The sequence below is a fragment of the Mus caroli genome, chromosome 5 (assembly GCF_900094665.2).
Source record: "Mus caroli chromosome 5, CAROLI_EIJ_v1.1, whole genome shotgun sequence".
NCBI lineage: Eukaryota > Metazoa > Chordata > Mammalia > Rodentia > Muridae > Mus > Mus caroli.
In genome coordinates, this window is record NC_034574.1 from 135475868 (window position 1) to 135495346 (window position 19479).

The window sequence follows — 19479 nt, forward strand, 5'->3', positions numbered from 1 at the left end:
TGGTAGAGCCCCTGCCTAGAATCCCCCAGTGAGGGGATGGGGGTGTGACTCAGTGGTAGAGCCCCTGCCTAGAATCCCCCAGGGAGGGGCTGGGGGCGTGGCTCAGTGGTAGAGCCCCTGCCTAGAATCCCCCAGGGAGGGGCTGGGGGCGTGGCTCAGTGGTAGAGCCCCTGCCTGGAATCCCCCAGGGAGGGGCTGGGGGCGTGGCTCAGTGGTAGAGCCCCTGCCTAGAATCCCCCAGTGAGGGGTTGGGGTATGTCTCCACAACAGAGATCCTACCTAGAATCAAAGAATAAAGGGCCCAAAAATACTTGTTTAGAATGGCTGGAGATTCACAGATTCAGCCTCTGAGTCACATAGATAGATAGATAGATAGATAGATAGATAGATAGATAGGCAGACAGACAGACAGACAGACAGACAGACAATAAGTAAATAACAAGTCCATGCATGAATCAAGCAGCTCTGGTGTCTGGTAGCGGAAGAACAAGCCACTTCTCCGCCCTACCTGCTGCTTCTGCACCCACGCTCACAGGCAGGGGAACACTACACACTTTATAGTTGGGCTTGAGAGTGCTGGGTGCTTTGGCCAGCAGAGAACAGAGTGCTAGCTCTGCACAGTCAGGGAGACCTCCTGGGTCTCAGTCACACCCATGGGCCCTAGGCATCACTGGTATCCTTGCACTGACATCCAGGGCAAGTGCTGTGGCTCGGACCCTCACCCAAGAGAGCATGCCTGCTGCGGTCAGCCATCGCTGCTATGCAGACACATGGAGATGCTGCTGGCTACACCACTGCCAAAATGATGAGGACCGCCTTCTCCCCGCTCCAAGCACTGACTGCCTAGCTCTGCTCCCAACCTGCACCCCACAGTTCATACCCTCCATCTCCCCTCCTAGCTCAGACCTTGAGGTCCAAACACCCTCCACAGGGCATCAATAAAACATCCCAAAACTGTAGCCCTCACACACAAGCATGCGATCGCCCACACTCCACCCATCTTGCGGCTCCTTTGTGGACCCCTAACATCAGTCCTTACCTATCTCTGCTCACATGACCCACCACTCCACCTGTCCGTTCATGTGCAAGGTAAGTAGTCCCTGTCTCATGTTGTCCCAGCTGTAGCTGAGACTTGCTGCTGGCCTCCCTGCCTCCCTAGGCTTACATTAAAATGCACACTGAATTCCAAGATGAACATCTCATCGGCCTGACCCCTGCCACCTCATTCCCACCACGGGCTGGCTAGGCCGTAGCTGAGCTGCCACAGCCTCAGGGCCTCACCCTAGGCTGGTATCTAAACACTTGTGGGGAACCCCAGAAGTCTCTTGGGACACTCACCTGGGGTCAGAGGTCTCTCTGTGGCCCCGCCCCGTGGCAGATGCTCATCCTCGGAGAAGCTTGAGTCCTGGTTGGCTTCGAAGTCTTCCTCTGCCGCCATGCACTCCATCAGCTTACTCACGGCACCCCCTTTTCCTCGGTTCTGGGGAGAACACACACACATACACACACACACACACACACACGCTGATGGCTCTGCCCGAGGCACAGGCCATCCTGTCATGCTGGGGACATTCCTGAGAAATCCAGGTCAATGTGCAGAGGCATCGGCCATGCACACTGAAGCCCAAGCTTTGTGTACTTAGCACAGTACCTGGTACTCAGTGCTCAGTACTTTCCTCGTGTCAGCACAGTGGACGCCTTAGCCACTGCCTTAGAGAAACTGATTTTTAGCCATGTAGAACAAAGCTGAGGCTGAAACAGGGCTATGGGAGTCGCTGACAGTGCATCCAGGCACGCCATCGCCCTCTGTCAATAGACAAAAGCCTTAGCATCCCTAAGGGGAGCTCTGCTGAGGAACAACAGGTCTTTAGGGTAGCGGTTCTGTGGCCCCGGGTTGCCAATAAGGTTGGAGTCTTGGCTGAGAATGGAGCTTGTCACACCCACATCCAGTGTGGGCTAGGGACAATGATGACAGTGGACTAGGGGCACTGCATGCCTGCACCTGGAACTGGGCCCCAGTGCAGCCTTGATTTCCGTCCCTCTGGCACGCTTACCTCCTTCTTAGCTTCCTTCCCTCTGGCCTTGGCCTTGCTGCGTTTGGCAGTTGCCAGGGCCCCTGGGTGGGGTGCCCTGGAGTCAGGCAGGGTGGAAACACGGGGCGGTGGCAGCGTGGCTGCTGACCCAGCCTCCTTCCCTCTCTTCTTCTAGAGGAGAAAGCCAAAGGTAGGAAGTTGTCATCGGGCATGGAGGGCCCAGGCCACCATGGCAAGGAGGTGGGTATAGGAAACACAGCTCACAGAAGAGACTAGAAAACCCAGGCTCCTTAAACACTAAGGCCTGTTTAACTCAACAGAAGAAAATGACTGCCGCCCTTTCACCAGAAGGCTGGGGTGCTTGCTGTTTAACAGTCTGTGATCTTTTGCCATTCTGTGGAGCCGGCCTTCCTGGATCCACCCCTATCCCGGGCGTTGTCTAGACCCCTATCCTGAGCTGAGTCTCAGTGAAAGGAGCCCATGTGTATGAGAGTCCCGTGTACTTTGCATCCTCCATCAATACAACCCATCCCTACACTGTTACAAGGCTTTCCTCCCTAGGCCCTAGCCCTGTTCATCAGACAAGAGAACTGGTTCTTAAAGGTCACAGGGGCTTTGCTCCTTTGCAAGGGAGTTTATGTATCTAGGCCTAAAGTTTTGTTGTGATAACTGTCACGTGGCCATCTCTTCCCAAAGTTGTAAGAGAAATAAACCGTGAGGTCAGACTCTGGGAGTTTTGACCCAAAACCTGAGCTTCATTTTTCACCTCCCACAGATCACTTCGCTGCCAACCATGAAGCTTGCAGGGTCCCTGATAGTGAGGGACCACGCTGTCACCATAACCACGGGACACTGATCATGCCATACCTGAGACAGGGCTGAGACTCCTCTGTCTATATAAGTGCTCTAGGTTTTCCATAAATTATTACTTTTATTAGATCTTTGTATTTATATATTTGGTGTGTGTGTGTGTTGGGGGGCCTGTTATTGCCAAGTGTGCCAGAGTCAGTTCTCTCCTTCCACAATGCACGTTCCAGAGCTTGAACTCAGGACATCCATTATCAGGCTTGTGAGCTAGTGCCTTTACACACTGCGCCATCTTGCCAGCCCTCACAACTGAGCTCTATCATTACAGTATTTTTTGTACCAACCAACAACCAAAAAAAGTGCTGAAACGTGAGTTCCTGCAACAACTCTCCTAGAGGCAGCCGTATGTCTTTACGGAACATTTCAGAAATATGTATAACCAGGTAATGATAAAGAAATATGTACATGTGAGCTTTTGGGGTTTGTGATATTAGGGATGTTTCATAAACTCAGAGCTCTAGGCATATTAGGCAGGGGCTTTACTGCTGAGCCACACACGCCCCCAGCCCCTCACTGGGGAATTCTAGGCAGTGGATCTACCACTGAGCCACACCCCAGCCCCTCACTGGGGAATTCTAGGCAGGGGCTCTACCACTGAGCCACGCCCCCAGTCCCTCACTGGGGGATTCTAAGCCTGAGGGCTTAGACAAGCACTCTATAGTTTGCTTTATTCAATAAAGACTCACTGAGGTCTTCTTATGAATATGTCCTGTGAGCATCATTGGCATACAGAGGCTCTATTTTGCTGAGGGCCATCCTGTGGCATGGAGGGAGCAGCTTTATTTTATAATTCATTCAAATGCTATCAAAACCGAAGAAGAACAACAATAAGACCTTACCAATGAGTTCCAGCGGTCATAATCCTGGAAGGGCATTTACAATAGCTTAGCTCTTACCCAGTCACCTGCAGATGTATGTGAGACTCCCCAGGACTCTGCAGTGAGGCAGCCTCCTCCTGGCATCTCAATATAGAGATCTAGACGCTCCACCCTGCAGGTGTGGTGGGAGCTGACCAATGTCTCACAGACAGGGACAGCCAAACACAGGACTGGAAATAACCTAGGTGTCCAGTGAACTGTCACAGAAAGTAGCACCCACAGGTGCTGCCAACCCATGCCTCTGTTACAGGCTCTGAGTTGAAGGTCACTGCCTGGGTAACCAGCACACTGAAACTGCTTCAGACCTCGGGACTACAAAAGGCATGGGGCAATGGTAGAAGAATTCAGAAGTTCAAGGCCAGCCTGGGCTACAAGAGACCCCATCTAAAAACCCAAACTGGAGCTGGCAAGACGGCTCAGTAGGTAATGGGCTTTTCATGCAAACCGGGTGGCCTCTGCTTGATTACCAGAACCCACATTAGGGTCAAAGGAGAGAATCTCTCCTCTGGCCTCTACCCATATGCCAAGACACATACACAGCCTCAGCCAAACACACACACACACACACACCATACACACACAACACACACAACACACACACACATGTACAAATCAAATATGTGCTACAGTTAGAGACAAGAGTCACCAAACCTAGAAACCATTTTTTTTCTTCCTTTTTTTTTTTTTTTGGTTTTTTTCAAGACAGGGTTTCTCTGTGTAGCCCTGGCTGTCCTGGAACTCACTCTGTAGACCAGACTAGCCTCGAACTCAGAAATCCACCTGCCTCTGCCTCTCAAGTGCTGGGATCAAAGGCGTGTGCCACCACTGCCTGGCGATTGTGTTGGTTCTTTTGTTATAGTTACCTCACACAGGGTTCCAAGTATTTATTCACATTTTAAACCATTATACTTACGTGATGAGAGACTAAGGGCCTCTGTCAGGAACAGGAAGAGGAAACAAGGTTTCCTTGAACCTTGAACACCAAACATGGTGGAACCTTCTATGGGCACACTACTAACATCAAAGCCATACCCCAAGGATGGAGACCAGGGGACCTGTGCCGGGGACCTTACCTTCCTGGGGTCCTTCCTGTCCTTGGCCCGCCCAGTGTCCTTCCGTGGGCTTGGGGCACCACCCCTGCCACAGCGGCTAGGCTTGGTTGCTGGCGCCGTGTTGCTGGGTGCCTGGACTGCAGCGGAGGCATCGTGTAAGAAGATGCGCTCGCTCCTGCGTCGCGTCCACAGGTCATCATCACTGGCCTCTGGCCCCACCTCAAAGCCAGGTTCCTTGGGGCCACGAATCTTCCGGGCTTTGCGTCCCTTCTCTGAGACCAGCTTGGCCTTGTCTGGGCTGGTAGGACCAGAGGCCCGGGTGCCAGGTCCGGGTGCAGCCAGAGACTGGCCTGGCTCCCCAACCCCTTTCTTGGTCCGCAGTAGCCCAGCAGCTGATGGCTTGGGAACCTTCACTTCACTCTCTGAGTCTGTGTACTCGAACTCTGTGCCTGCATGTGAGAAGGAGGAGGTAGGGGCTGGTGGGTAGGGTCTCCACGGGGCCCTCGTCCCAGCCACCTGGCCCTGCAAGGCCACCAGGAAGAAACCCACAGACCCATTCCACCCAGCGACGCACGCTCTCCTGTTACCAGGAAGAGGTAAACTGAGGCTCAGAGAAGGGCAAGGGTTGGCCCAAGTCCCCTATTCCCTACCCCATGGCTGTTCCCCACCTCTCACCCCAAGACCACCACTAAAATATGTAGGCCCACGGCCCACACGTGGCTCTTTCTACTGCCTCTCAGGAAACCCCAGAAACTAGGCAGGTTGGGGCAAATACTGCACAGGGAGGCAGTGGAGAAAGCCCCAAGAAAGCACCAGGCCTGAGGCTTGTCTTCTTATATCCTGACAGAGTCCCTTCCTGCTCTTAGGGTCCTTAATCACCCAGGCCCACTCCCTACTGAGAGGCTCCTCAGAGGCCCCTCCTTTCATCCCCCATAGCAAGTCATACATAATGAGGAGCCTCTTCCTTAAGCCCTGGATCTCTGAGACACACTACTAGACTTCAAGGCCACTCTCTCTCCTCCCTCTTCTACCTTTCCTGACCTTCAGGCTGCTGTTCCACTGTTCCCTCAGCCTAGGGTACAACCACCTTGACAGGAAACATGGGTAAGCTACAACCTACCGGATCCCCCAGGATGCTCCCTCTCTGTCTACAACCCCCCTGCCGACATTGTAACAATCCTTCCCCATACTGCGGACATTGTATCAATCCTTCCCCATACTTCCAGCCTCTGTCCACATTGTAGCCTATCCCAGCCTGTCCTGGTCTAAAAAATATCTGAGTTCTTTTGGGGTTTCTCCTGTCTCCAAAGCTCAAAGACAGAAAGGTGTGTGTGTGTGTGTGTGTGTGTGTGTGTGTGTGTGTGTGTGTGTAAAATCTTGCCGGGCAGTGGTGGCGCACGCCTTAAATCCCAGCACTTGGGAGGCAGAGGCAGGCAGATTTCTGAGTTCGAGGCCAGCCTGGTCTACAGAGTGAGTTCCAGGACAGCCAGGGCTACACAGAGAAACCCTGTCTCAAAAAAAAAAAAAAAAAACAAAAAACCTCACAGACCAGATAGCCTGTTGGGTTGACAGCCCCTAGAAGGCCAGCAACCCCTTAAAAAGGACCTGGGGGGGGGGGGNGGCCCAATCCCAATCCTACTGACTCTCAGGCAACAGGAAGCCTGTTCACAGAGGCAGGGATGGGGGGTGGGAAACCTGGTGACCAGTCCCTTCAACGCTTAAAGATCTTGTTAATGAAGTTGTTGATAAGTTTCTCCCTGATGAAATATGTGGAGGAAGCAGCTGGAAGTGGAGGGAGGGGGGCATTCTTGTACATGAGGAGGGTTCAGGCCATATAGTCAGGCTTGAGAGTTGAGTTTTTGGGGTTCTGGGGTATATCGCAGTACTCAAAAGAGTTGCTTGCCTAGCATGGAACCATCGCCAGCACCGCACAAAACCTGCTTGGTGGTGCATGCATGCAATCTCAGCACTCAGGAGGCAGAGGCAAGAGGATCAGAAGTGTGAGGTCACTCTCAGCATGTAGCCCCTGTGGAACCATTAGACCATTCTGCATGGAGCAGGTACTGGAAGCTGAGTGAGACCAGGAAGAAGAGAGTGCTCTTGGAAGAGAAGCATGCAGCTACAAGGGTCAGGTCTCAGCCTTGCACCCCCTACCCAGGAATTTGGAGCAAGGTATGGGGCACATGTGCAAAAGAGATGGTCTCAGAAGTCAGAAGAGAGAAACCTAAGAATCACAAAGGAGACAGCAAGAGAGGTCACGCCAAACTGTCTAGCCACACCTGGGAGTAAGCCTTAAGGCCAACCACCCAGAGAACAGCAGTGCTGCAAATAAATTTGCTAAAGAGACCTAAAACTGAATGGGTCTGACTAAGACAAGTCCTGATAGGTCAACCCAGCTGTGATCCAAACTCCTGGGAAGAGTCTCAATGAAGGATTATGTAGATCAGGTTGGCCCATGGGCACATCTGTGGGGATAGTCTTTATTGGGGTAACTGAGGTAGGAGCTGCAGCCTACTGTGGGCAGCATCATTCCCTAAGCAAGAGGTAGTAAGCTGAGTGCCAAAGCTCACGCATTCGTTTTTCTCCCTGCTTCTTGACTGTGGTTGAAATGGGATCAGTCGTTTGAAGTTCCTGCTACCTTGACTGCCCTGCTATGGCAGACTGTAAACTATGAGCTAAAATAAACTGTTTCTTCTTGCCTTTTATCACAACCACAGAAAGGTAGCTAGGACAGCCAGTAAGATGCTCATGCTTAAGAGCATGTACCAGAGCTGGGCGTGGTGGTGCACGCCTTTAATCCCAGCACTCGGGAGGCAGAGGCAGGCGGATTTCTGAGTTCGAGGCCAGCCTGGTCTACAAAGTGAGTTCCAGGACAGCCAGGGCTATACAGAGAAACCCTGTCTCAAAAAACCAAAAAAATGAAATAAAATTAAATAAATAAATAAATAAATAAAAAGAGCATGTACCACTCTTGTAGAGGCCCCAAGTTCAGTACCCAGGATCCACATGGGAGTCACCTGTAACTCCAGCTCCTGGTAACATCTCTGGCCTCTGTGCACCACACCCATGTGCATATACTCTCTCTCACATACACATATGCAATTAAAAAGAATATTTAAGAACAAAAAGGAGAAAGTTTATTAGCTCCTCAAAAGGCTAAAGGAACTTTACAAATTGCCCAGCAATTCGAGTACAGGAGAATTAAAACGTTTCCTCTCACACACAAACCCAGCACACAGACAGTTGAAAGTAGCATTAGCTACAAAAGCCTAAAAATAGAAACAACTCAAATATGCAGCCACTAGCAAGCAGATGCGGCTCAGAGCTGTACCATGGAGCTATATAAAAATATGGCGTCCTAGCAACTGTTACTATGAACTTCAAAATCAAAATGAAAGGTGCTACACACAGGGCTACGTACTACAGGGCCTACCTCATTCTACATACTGTCAGAAATAGGTAAATACAAGAAGAAGAAAGAAATGGTTGGCTAGAGCTAGAGGATCTATTTATTTAATTGCTTACAGGGAGGGAAGGAGGGAGGGAGGGAGATAGATGTATAGTACATGTATGAAGATCTCTCCTTCCTTCGTGCACCGTGAAATACATACATGTCCATTATACACATCTCCTACATGATCATAATACTTGGTTTTAGAAAACTGAAAAAAAAAAGAAAAAGAAAACCAGAATAACTATGGAGTGTCAAATAAAAGTGGATTTTAGAACAAAACATAATCCCAGAGAGGAGAAAGGAATACTTCTCAACAGTGAAGATCAAGAGACTAACAAAATAATCAAAAACTTGCATGTGCTCAATAACAGAGCTACAAATACATAAAGCAGAAATTGACAGAATTAAAAGGAGCGGTAGTGAACTGTGCAGATTCCAGTTGCAGATCTTAACGCTTATCTCTAGTACAACGGAAAAGAGTAAGTGTGAACTGTAGAGAACCACGCGGGCATGACTAAATCGTTAACAGAATATCAGCACACATTACACGTTTACCTCCTAAGAAGTACCATAGAGTTTCAAATTAATTTCCTTTTTCATTGAAATTATTGAATGTACTTTCCAACTAGAATGGGATCCAAGCAGAGATCTACAAGAAGACCAAGCAACTCCCCTCAGATGTCTAGAGAATAAATAACTTTCTGAGTCATCAATGGATCAAAGCGGAAATCACAAGAGAGATTCAGAATGGTTCCTGAATAATGAGAATCCGCAAGCATCAAAATGTGGGAGATGAAACTGAAGCTGTGCCTTCAGAGAGGTCTGTATCTTTGAACAAACACTTCTTTTGGAAAAGAATAAGGTCTCAAATCAGTGACCTAAGAGGCTACTCTGAAAAACAGGAAGTGGCTACAAATGACTGACACGCCCAAAGAAAGCCAAGGAAGCAAGGATCAGCAATCAGTAAGTAAGGAAGCTTGTCCATCAATCAGGCCTCGTGACCTGGACTCAACCCCTGGAACCCACACGGTGGAGAGAACCAACTCCAGAAAGCTGTCTTCTGATCTTCACACAAGCACTATGTACTTCACACAAGTACATGTCCACACGCACGCATGCATGCATACATACAAATAAATAAATAAATGTGAATGAATGAATGAATGAATGAATGGGGGAGGGGAATTAATGAAACAGGTAAGTTCTAGCCAGGCTGATCAAGGGAGAGTATATCAGCAATAAGAGAAGAAAAATTACTACCAACCCTACAGACATTGCAAGTATGGGGTGAGGGTGAGGGGACCCTGGCTAGACAGACGGCTTAGTGGTTAAGAGCACTGGCTGATCTTCCAGAGGACCTGAATTTAATATCCAGCACCCATATGGTGGCTCACACCATCTATACCTCCAGCTCCATGGAATCTGATGCTTTCTTCTGGCCTCCATGGGCACCAGGCACACAACTGGTGCACATACATGCACACACGTGGGCAAAAGACCCACCTACATAAAAGTGTAACAGGAGCTGTAGCGAGAGTCCATTCAGCTAAGAGTGCTTGCTGCTCTTACAGAGGAGTCTGGTCCTCAAGTCATGTTGGCTTCCATGATGAGAAGCAGTCTAGTGATCTAGTAACGGTCCGTAGGTTTGATACCTCACGCTGGATACCATTGAAGTAAGTTTTGAGAAACCTGTGTCTCTGAAAGACATTAAGAGGTAAGTTGGCGAGGGAAACCTGTTACCATTTGCTGGTGATGATCATGACCTAAGAGAGGGCAATAAGAGACTAAAATATCTTCTGCTATCTTCTGAGGCACCCCCAGAATCATGCAGGTGTCCCGCTGTCTGGACTAGAGAATGTTCTACATAGAGCTGCCCCAGTGACAAGGTTTCCTTTCAAAGCTAGAAGTTGCTGCCGGAGAAATCTGGAAATAAAATTCCACAAAGTGAGAGGTGGCCTGGGTTGGAGGTTCACATACCAAGCATTAGATGACTTCATAAATTATCTGTGAAAATGCCCAAAGCTCTCAAGTTGAAAAAGAGGACCAGTCTGGTTCAGGGTACTTTGGTAGAACTTCCAGAAGGATTCGTACACAGAGAAAAATGGAGGAGGGGATTGAAGAAGCATGAACAAACCAACTAGGGGCCAGCAAGATGGAGCAACAGAAAAGGGGGTCTGCCACCAAGCCTGGTGGCCTGAGCTCTATTCCCAGAACCTCTGACCTTGGCATGTGTGCACCTGGAAACATACATGCAAAGTAAACCAAAGTAATAATTTTAAAAATGCTTTAAGTAGTTCATTTAAGTGGTGGTACACAGGATACTGCTTCTACATGCATCAAAGAATAAATAAATGCTCATCTGTAGGGGTGGTGCCGATGCCAGGGGCTCACTGCTGATCAGAAGGAAAGAGGCGGGACTTCCTGGTCCCTGCAGGCAGGCTAAGAGATGCAGGAAGAGGAAGGGGGATCTTGATTATGCTTCAGAGGGAGAAAAGGTGACCAGCCATGTAAGATCCTGGGTGGAGCGGCCATAGGCTGCTTCCCCAGGCAGGAGATCAGAAACACAACTAAAAGGAAGGCAGTTTGGGGTTGTTGAACAAGGAAAAGGTAAGCAGGTCACGAAGCAGAGGGCAGATTAAGAGGTGCTAAGCGTACTGGGGAGAGCACGCTAGCGGCGGAAGATTAGAAGAGACTACCAATTGAGCCAATAAGGCAGGTTGAAATTAAGTAATGTGTGTGTCTGTATCTTTCATCTGTGGATCCAGTATTCTCTGGGTGGGGGCTGGTAGTGCAGTCTGCCCAGGGGTAGCAAAAACTACACACTACACTCATCTATTGAAACAAAGTGGTAATGGTCTGAAGAATATGCCACAATGCTTGACTCCTGGTCAACAGCCAATGTAAAGCCTCAAGACACCAGGGCAATTGGTGGGGAATTTTAGGGAGGAAAGAAGGAGCCGTGGGTAGGAGAATTGGGGACATCTTGGGAAAACCTCCAGGAGGCTTCACAGAAGCCTGACCCTTGTCACACACAGCCTCTGCCAGAAGGCATCATGTCTACTCCACAACCCCTACTTCAGAAAGGGACCCATACCAGGCTGGCCTCCAACTTGCTGTGTGTTATAGCTAAGGATGACCTTAAACCTCCTGAGTGCTGGGATTGCAGGCATGGATGGACCACTGCATCTGGCTCATGTGATGCTGGAGATATAGATAGAATACAGGGCTCTGTGGGCCAGGCAAACACGCTACCAACTCAGCTGCCTATCACCAGCCCCGGGAACCATGTCTACTCTAATGCCTGGGGAAAGAACCTCTGAATTCATCAGGGAAACAGGGCTCAGACTCACGGATGTAATGCAAGTGAGGCAGGGACAGCTGCGTCTCCTTCCCTAACGCCCTCTAAGGTAGTAAGAGAACAAGCCTCAGCCTGTCATTCCTGACTCCTCCAGCCACCAGCTTCAGGCCATCGAGGCCACTCTCCTGCCTCACTGGATTCAGAGAACTTCTCCAATGATGTGGGCAGAATGTTCTCCCTGCCTCTTCTTTCTCTCTCTGTCACTATGTTTTTCTCTGCCTGGAGACTACTAGCCTAGGGTAGCCTCTAGTCACCAGCCCTAGGACAAAACCTTCCCTGAGCCCCTGGAGACCTTTGAAGTACTCGCATATTTAATGAAGGCACGAGGGTGAAGGAAGACACTCTTTTTTTTGTTTTGTTTTTTGTTTTTTGAGACAGGGTTTCTCTGTATAGCCTTGGCTGTCCTGGAACTCACTTTGTAGTCCAGGCTGGCCTCGAACTCAGAAATCCACCTGCCTCTGCCTCCCAAGTGCTGGGATTGCCCGGCTAGGAAGACACTCTTATGTGACCATGGACACGAAAGTAACAGCCCAAGGGGTTTCCAGCAGTCAGGTGATCAAAGTTCCAGCCAGCTCTCCTGCCCACTGCTGTGCCTCAGTCTCCTTATCTGTTCAATGGCACTCACCCAGCAAGCTCTGTCGCTCTTCCTTCTTTCGGGCCTTCTGCTCAGCTTCCAGCTGTACCACAGACAAGGGCGGCCCCACGACAGGGCTGGGGAGAGCACTGGCCGCAAAGCGGGCCAGCAGCCCCAGTCCACTCTCCTCCAGGCTTGGTGACAGGGCCTGTTCCCCAGCACCCAGCCTATAGCTACCAACGCCTTCCTCTTCCTCGTCTTCCTCCTCCTCCTCCTCTAGCTCTTCCTCCTCCTCTTCTGAGCTGTCATCTGGCATGCAGAAAACAAGGAACGAGTGAGAGTCTTGACTTGGGTGTGCACTGCCCCCCACCTCCTCCCACCACCCACTCTGGCTCCAGTCTCTGTCTTCACCAAGGGTCGCCGGGGGAGGGTCCAGAACCAGCCCACAGTCCCACCCAAGGCCCAAGGCCTCTACCAGTCACCCACACAGGGGCAGCCTGGGGAAGGGAGAGGGGGTAGCTCTGGGTATCAGGATGGGCTTCTGGGAGGGCAGCACCGACATGCTCCTGTGCTGTAGGTGGGGGGGACAGACACACAGACGGACAAAGACAGGAGACAGCGCTCGTCAAGGTCCACACACACACACGTACACACACCCCGACATAGACATGGAGGCTGAGAGAGGAAGCAGGAAAGAAGAGAGGCAGAGGAGGGGAAGGAGGAGGGAGGGCTGGGGTCAGGCTAGGGGGTCTAGACAAGGGGTCTAGAGCATCTTGATCAGCCAGAGGTCACAGGGCTGTTGGCAGAAAGCAGAATTTGATCTCTTCCTGGAGACTAGGGAACCCCCCCCCCAGTCTTATCCCTGAGCAGAGGTAGAACCTAGCACCCCCCATGCTAGGGAGCCTCTCTGAGCATGGGTAACCTTCTAGCCCTCCAACCCAGCTGAGAGGGTCTGCATCCTACAGGGCATGGCCTAGTGTGATGGCCCATGTCTGTGGTCTAAGCACTGAGACTGAGACAGGAGGATTGTGAATTTAATGGCCAGTCAGGGTTACAGAGTAAGACCCTACTTCAAAAATAAAAGAGGGGCTGGAGATATGGCTCAGAGGTTAAGAGCATTGACTGCTCTCGAGGTCCTGAGTTCAATTCCCAGCAACCACATGGTGGCTCACAACCATCTGTAGTGGGATCTGATGCCCTCTACTGGTGTGTCTGAAGATAGTTACAGGGTACTCTTACATAAAACAAATAAATCTTAAAAAAAAGAAAGAAGAGAAAAGGAAAGGAAAGAAAAGAGAGAAAAAAGAAATAAAGAGAAACAATACCACGAGTGAGCTCAGACTGCCCTGGGGGGGCGGGCAGACCAGCCCACTCAGCAATAGGGAGGCTTCCTAAGGCCAAACCCTCAGGCAGCCCTGGAGACTAAACTCGTCCAGCCAGGTCTCTGCTGGGGCAGAGGCCAATGTCACTCCAGCAACTGACCCCACTGGCTCAAAGGCTGGCAGCCCCTGCTAGGATGGACAATGGGGCTGGCTCACAGAAAACAAAACTCAGCCCTCCCCTAGGCATGCAACCTCTCTCTCCACCAGATGGTGAGGATACCCCTAAGGTACAGCCCGGCCTAGGACCTTTCAAGGGAAACAGTGCCGAGGAGCAGGTAAGCACCAGGCGTGATCTACCTTGAGGGCTTGTGCACTGGGTGGGGCCCAGGTAGGGCTGAGAGGCTACTCTGGTCTGGTAAGCCATGGTAAGATACACACATCTTAGGTGTGAGGGATGGACAAGGGTGATCAAATACTGCTTTTCCTGCTAAGGCCCACACCACGGCTTGGTTAGATAAGCTAGCGGCCAAGGTGGCACCAGCCGTGCAGAGGATAGAGTTCTAACCAGCGAGTCTATGACAGGGAATCCTAGCTTTTGCCAGGCCAGCCAGCTTGGGACGGGAGGTGGGAATATCTAAGGAAGGTCTGCATAGGAGATAGAGAGAAGTGGGGAGAGAGAGCGGGAGAGAGGGAGAGGTGGGGGAAGTTGGTTAAGAGGGTGCGAGGAGGGAGGTGTTCCCAGAGCGATGGATGAAGCAGGCTGGGGATGCCAGCGGGGCAGGCAGGGGCAGGCAGGCAGTGCGCACTTGCGATCAATCACATTGCGACGTCACATGGTTCTGTCTCCGCCCCAGTGGGCCACAGCGGCAAAGCAGGCTAAGTGTAGGCAGACTTTTTTTTCCGGCAGCCTGGGTAATCTCACATCAGGGCTCCCTGGAGTTGGCCAATTTGGGTAGGGTGGGCAGGGGATGGGAAGGGTGGCTGGCTGGGATTGGGGATCGGGAATTTCCCCTTTCTAAAAACTCCCCCTCTGTCCTGGCTGCTCAGCTGTGGAAGTCCTAACCATTCTTTCCATGAGGATGCTTGGACGGTAGGCTTCATCAGCAGGGAGGCAAGTTTGAGTCCCTGCTCTGGGTTTCTGAGGGTCATTGTCAGATCTCAGAAAGCCAGGAGCAAGCTGGTCTCAGCAATTTGATGCGAAGGCAGAAACCCAGAATTGGGTATTTTTTCCTCAAGAGGGAAACTGAATTATCCTGAGGTCTCCTGTGGCCCTCAGGACGAGGTGCTTGACAAGACTCATGCAGTGTCTCTGACTGGACCAGCATCTATGAGGACAAGGAGACCTGAGAGACCTTGCAGGTCAGGGTTTCAAGAATTTCTGGAATTGTCTATATATACCTGGATCCACAGAGCTTGCCAAGCGTAGAGGGGGAGAAAAGTCCCAACAAAGACTCAAGGGAATGCAGGAGGAGGGGGAAAAAAACTTTCATGTCAATAAGTGTTCTTTTTAAATCCTGGCTCAGGGCAAGGGTAATTGAGTTCCCAAAACCTGATAAAAGTCAAAGTGATATGCTGCTGCCAGACCCGGTGGGGGCAGACCCCGAGGAGGTGGGGATAAACAGAGAATAGAAAAGGAAAATGGTTTTTGCCTACCTACGGAGCAACGAGCCAGGCTCGGACTCAAACTCAGTAACCCGCTACGCCGTCTGCCCTACTCCCAGCCTTCGCTTTGCGTCCAAGTGCAGCGTGAGAGCAAATGCGAGAGACCGAAACAGACACTCAAAGCATCATGGGTAGGGGTCAAGGGTTGGAGGGATGGTCAAGCTGCTGGGAGGAGAAAGCAGACATACTAGAAAAGCCACGCCAATCAAGTGTTTTAGTACCAAAGGGGCGGGAGCCATGCCCTGGCCCTCATCTCTTCACATGCTCTGGCTGGGCTAGCATCCCTTGGTACTGACTAGAGAGGGCAGTAGGGATGCTTGATTCTGTGTGGTCTATGCTGGAATAGAAGCGGCTCAAAAACTTCAAGGATGGGACCCTGACTCTAAGGGCTGGTAGGCAAGGGTAGAGGTGACCACCCCAGATCATGAGGAGGGAATAACCAGTCTCATCCAGAGAAGGCAGACAGCCTCTTGGTGGCCCAGGTTGTGTTTGGCTCCGGTATTACAGGAACAGCCCAAAAGGCACCAGGTCCCTGTGTGACGTCACTCGGTCACCCCAAAACCCGCCTCTGCCAATTTGGACTGCTGGTGTGCGAGGAGAGGAGGTGGGAACTGAAGGAAGACTGGCCAATAAGAGCAGAGTCCTGGTCCCAGGGGGCTCAAACAAAGTTATGGTCCCATCCCAGGTTGCTATGACCCCTCCTCCCCTCAGAACATGGAACAGTGACATGGTGCTATCCATCTGGGGACTTTCAAACTCTAGCTGTAAGGGAGTTGCCCTGAAGCAGCCCCTGGCTAAGGGTGCTGCCCAGTTTCTTCCCTCGCAGGGACATTTTCTGATTGAAGGGTCTGCGGGCTCTCAAATTTCTAACTGTGGGCTACAATTCTGGTGTTAGAAAAGTGGGAGCCGGAATGTTCTTTTGGTGTTGGGCCCCTAGGCTGAGCTGAGGCCAGACAGACCTCAGTCCAGCAACCCCAAGAAATAGCATTTTTGACCCTCAACATGGCAACCAAGCCAACATTTTCAAAATTGAACAAGGAAGAGAAAAAACAAACAACAGAAAACCCCAAAACACCAAAATCAAGGAGACGGCCAATAGGCCTTGACTCTGGGCTGCCCGCATGCCCTTCAAAGCAGAAAGATGTGTTAGCAAACAAGTACTGGTAAGTTAATTGTTGTTCTTGTTGTGTTGTTTTTTTTTTTTAATTAAAAAAAAAAACCACAGGTGGGTAGTAGCAGAAGCTTCCAGAAAAATAAAACACAGACAAGCAGCTTAAAAGGAAAAAAAAACAAAACAGATAGATGATACAACACTGGACTGCACACCCGAGAAATGGAATGAGTGCTGGAGATACCAGGGATATTGGAATAACAGAAAGGCAGTCCACCATGCCTGTGGCTTCCAGAGTGGGGACGAAGAGCGGGGAGAGAGGAGGGGGAGGGAGGGATGAACGGAGGGGGGACGGCAACCTAACATCTAGTTAAGGACATAGCAAGAGAAACGAGGCACACAGTTTAGTTAAAAATGAACTCGGTATGTTTAATGAAGCTTGGCATTACCAAAACCGCGTACAAACAGCAAGTCACACGCCAAGTCCCACACGAGAAGTCCCTTTTTGTTTTTGTGGGGGTTTTTTTGTTTGTTTTTTTGTGTTTTTTTTTTGTTTTTATACAAAATGTTCCTTGGGCAAGCCTCCGCCAGGCTCATGCCAAGAGAAAACCCAGGCCGGCCTGGGGTATGGAGAAGGTAAGGTTAGGCTTTTGGATCTGGGAGTTGGGAGGGTGGGGGCCCTTGGGGAGGACTAGTGGAGTGCAGAGGGAGGAGGGTGAGAAATTCTTGGAGACTAAAAAAACGAGTCCGTGTAAGAGCTCCCTAAGGGCTGGCTAGTGTGTTATCACAAGTTTAAGTAAAAATAAAAAAGCAAACACAAACCAAAAATATAGGCGGATAGGGCAGGCTACGCTGCCAAAAACCTAGACGGCTACAGCCATCCCTGTTGTGCGCACACACTCTCGCACACTCGCTTGCTCTCTTGCTCTCTCTCTCTCTCCCACCCACTCTCGCTCTAAAAGCAAGGAAGGTTATTTTGTGTTTGGCACTAGTAACCTTGGTCAAAGGAGTCCTCCTCGGAAGAGTCGCTGACGGAGGAGCGGGCCTCAGCCTCTCGGAGCAGCAAACAGAAGGACTGCTTCCTGCTGGTGACCACCTTGGGTTTCAAAGTCCGGGGGCCTGCCAGGCCCCTCTTGGTCAGCTTAGGGCCTGTGGCTGGCTTGCTGTTCTTGGGCACCATGCCACACAGGAGGGACGAGGTCAGTTTGGAGCTGGAGGGGCCCTGGGCAGACCACTCATTCTTCAGGAAGTCTTCGTCTTCATCAGAGTCCGTATCTGCAGTCAAAGTAGGTTTTATTTGTTTATTTGTGTGTATGTAGGTGGTCTCGTGTGTGTGTGTGTGTGTGTGTGTGTGTGTGTGTGTGTTCACATGCACATGTGCATGCCATGAATGAGTATGGGAACCAGAGGTCAACCTTGACCTTGGATCCTCAAGTGCCCACCATCTTTTTTAAAATGTTGCTGTGTTTTAATTTGGTCTGTGTGCCTGTGTTTATGTCTGGGGACAGGAGTGTGCCAGGGAACACACGAGAGACTCAGAAGACAACTTGGGTGAGTCTGTTTTCTTTTTCTAGTTTATGGGTTGCAGGAATTGAACTCGGCTTTGGTGGCCTGCATCTTTTCTCCTTCTCACTGACCCCACCTTGTTTTGTGAGACAGTCTCTCGAGGGGACCTGGGGCTTGCCGTGCAAGGGAGCCCCCACAGCCTCCTTGTCAGAAGCATGCACCTTCATGCACCTCCCCGCTTGCCTTTTATGTAAGTGCTGAGGCTGGGGATTGAACCTGGGTCCTTTTTCCTGTCAGTGGCCTGGGCCACAAATGTATTAGAACCCTGGGCATGTGTGACATCCCAGCTCTCCTCTGATCTGGCGTGCACAGCTTGGATTGACTGCTCAGAGGTGAACCGGGCCCTTTCTACTGCTGCTGTCACCTGCCCTGGGTACATCCACTTCTCCAGTCACAGGGAACACTAACATCCGAGCAGCATTCAGAAGGATATCTACTGGCCAACGGTACGTGCTTGCCTCCACCCTGCAGATAGATACATTTCATACAGCCCAGTGGCTGTTTTGAGAAGACACAGTTGACAGGGACCGATTCTAGGCGCCTCTTCTCAGCCCCTTGTTCAGCTTCTCAGCAAGAGCAGATCGATCCTGGCTGCAGGCGAGGGTGCTCACTCACACCCATGGCACTACTGCATAGCCAGCCCCACCCCTCCCTAACCCTCCTTTCCATCGGATGGCGGGCTGACCAGTTGACTGCAGATGGCTTTCTTTCTCCAAGGCTCTGGTCTAAACACACAGTTGTGTTACCAGGGTTGGGAAATGAGCCCAATGAAAGGGAGACTCTTGTTCCCTTCCAACTTCAACCCCAAATGTACACCATCTTGATCTGCTGTTGGGCTGCTGACCAAGGCGAGAAGAAAGGGCCCCAAAGACAAGACAGAAATCCTTGATCTGCTTCAAACCCACACAGAACAAGATAATGCGAACACACACAGTTGGAGCCTGGCAGTGCCTAACATCTTCAAGTCCAAGAGAAACACGCAAGGGCAGGGGTGTCCCTAACGCCACTGTACCGATAAACTCCACTCTCCACCACAACCAGGACCCCAACTTCAGGGGGCGCTCACCAAACCGCCAGTCCTTTACCATAATATCTCCCCATGTTCATGCACACGTGTGTGTGTGCGTGTTTTAGTGGGCACACTCACATGCATCGCAACACACACATGGAAGTGAGATGGTACTTGGCTCTCCTTCCACTGTAGGTTCTGTGCACTGCACTCAAGTTCGCAAGTTTACACCTTAAGCGCCAACCACTGAACCACCATCCCCTCTCATGTGTTCTAACTTGTTCCTTCCAAGGCCAGGGAGGCCTAGAAATGACATTCCGCCAACCTGGCCTTCCATAAAAATACATCAGGTATGACATGACATTCATGTCTTCCAGCCCCAAGTGGAAAAGCAAGAGGCCACTGTTCCCTTCCACTTTTGTCATATACCTTTCCAGCTCCTTCTCTCCTTGCACCTGTTCAGGACCAGAGACTAAACCATCCGGATGTATCCGGATGCGAGGAGCACTGCCGCTAACGCCATCTAACATGTTCCTGTGAGGGCACTGCCGCTAACGCCATCTAACATGTTCCTGTGAGGGCACTGCCGCTAA

At 50.8% G+C, this 19479-nt stretch overlaps 1 protein-coding gene across 9 annotated transcripts in view; it reads right to left on the reverse strand.

The window, feature by feature from the left end:
* Tnrc18 (trinucleotide repeat containing 18) overlaps positions 1-19479 on the reverse strand; it is a 93972-nt gene that overhangs the window by 14079 nt on the left and 60414 nt on the right. For 8 of the 9 annotated variants that reach the window (XM_021161707.2, XM_021161706.2, XM_029477004.1 and 5 more), the window contains 5 exons: positions 17308-17586; positions 12268-12525; positions 4852-5279; positions 2055-2204; positions 1339-1480 (listed from right to left, as the gene is read on the reverse strand). In XM_021161707.2, the coding sequence (XP_021017366.1) occupies positions 1339-1480; positions 2055-2204; positions 4852-5279; positions 12268-12525; positions 17308-17586 (1257 nt within the window). Of the gene's footprint in view, positions 1-1338; positions 1481-2054; positions 2205-4851; positions 5280-12267; positions 12526-16719; positions 17587-19479 lie in introns of those variants that run through there. The other variant, XM_029477008.1, reaches the window with a different exon arrangement.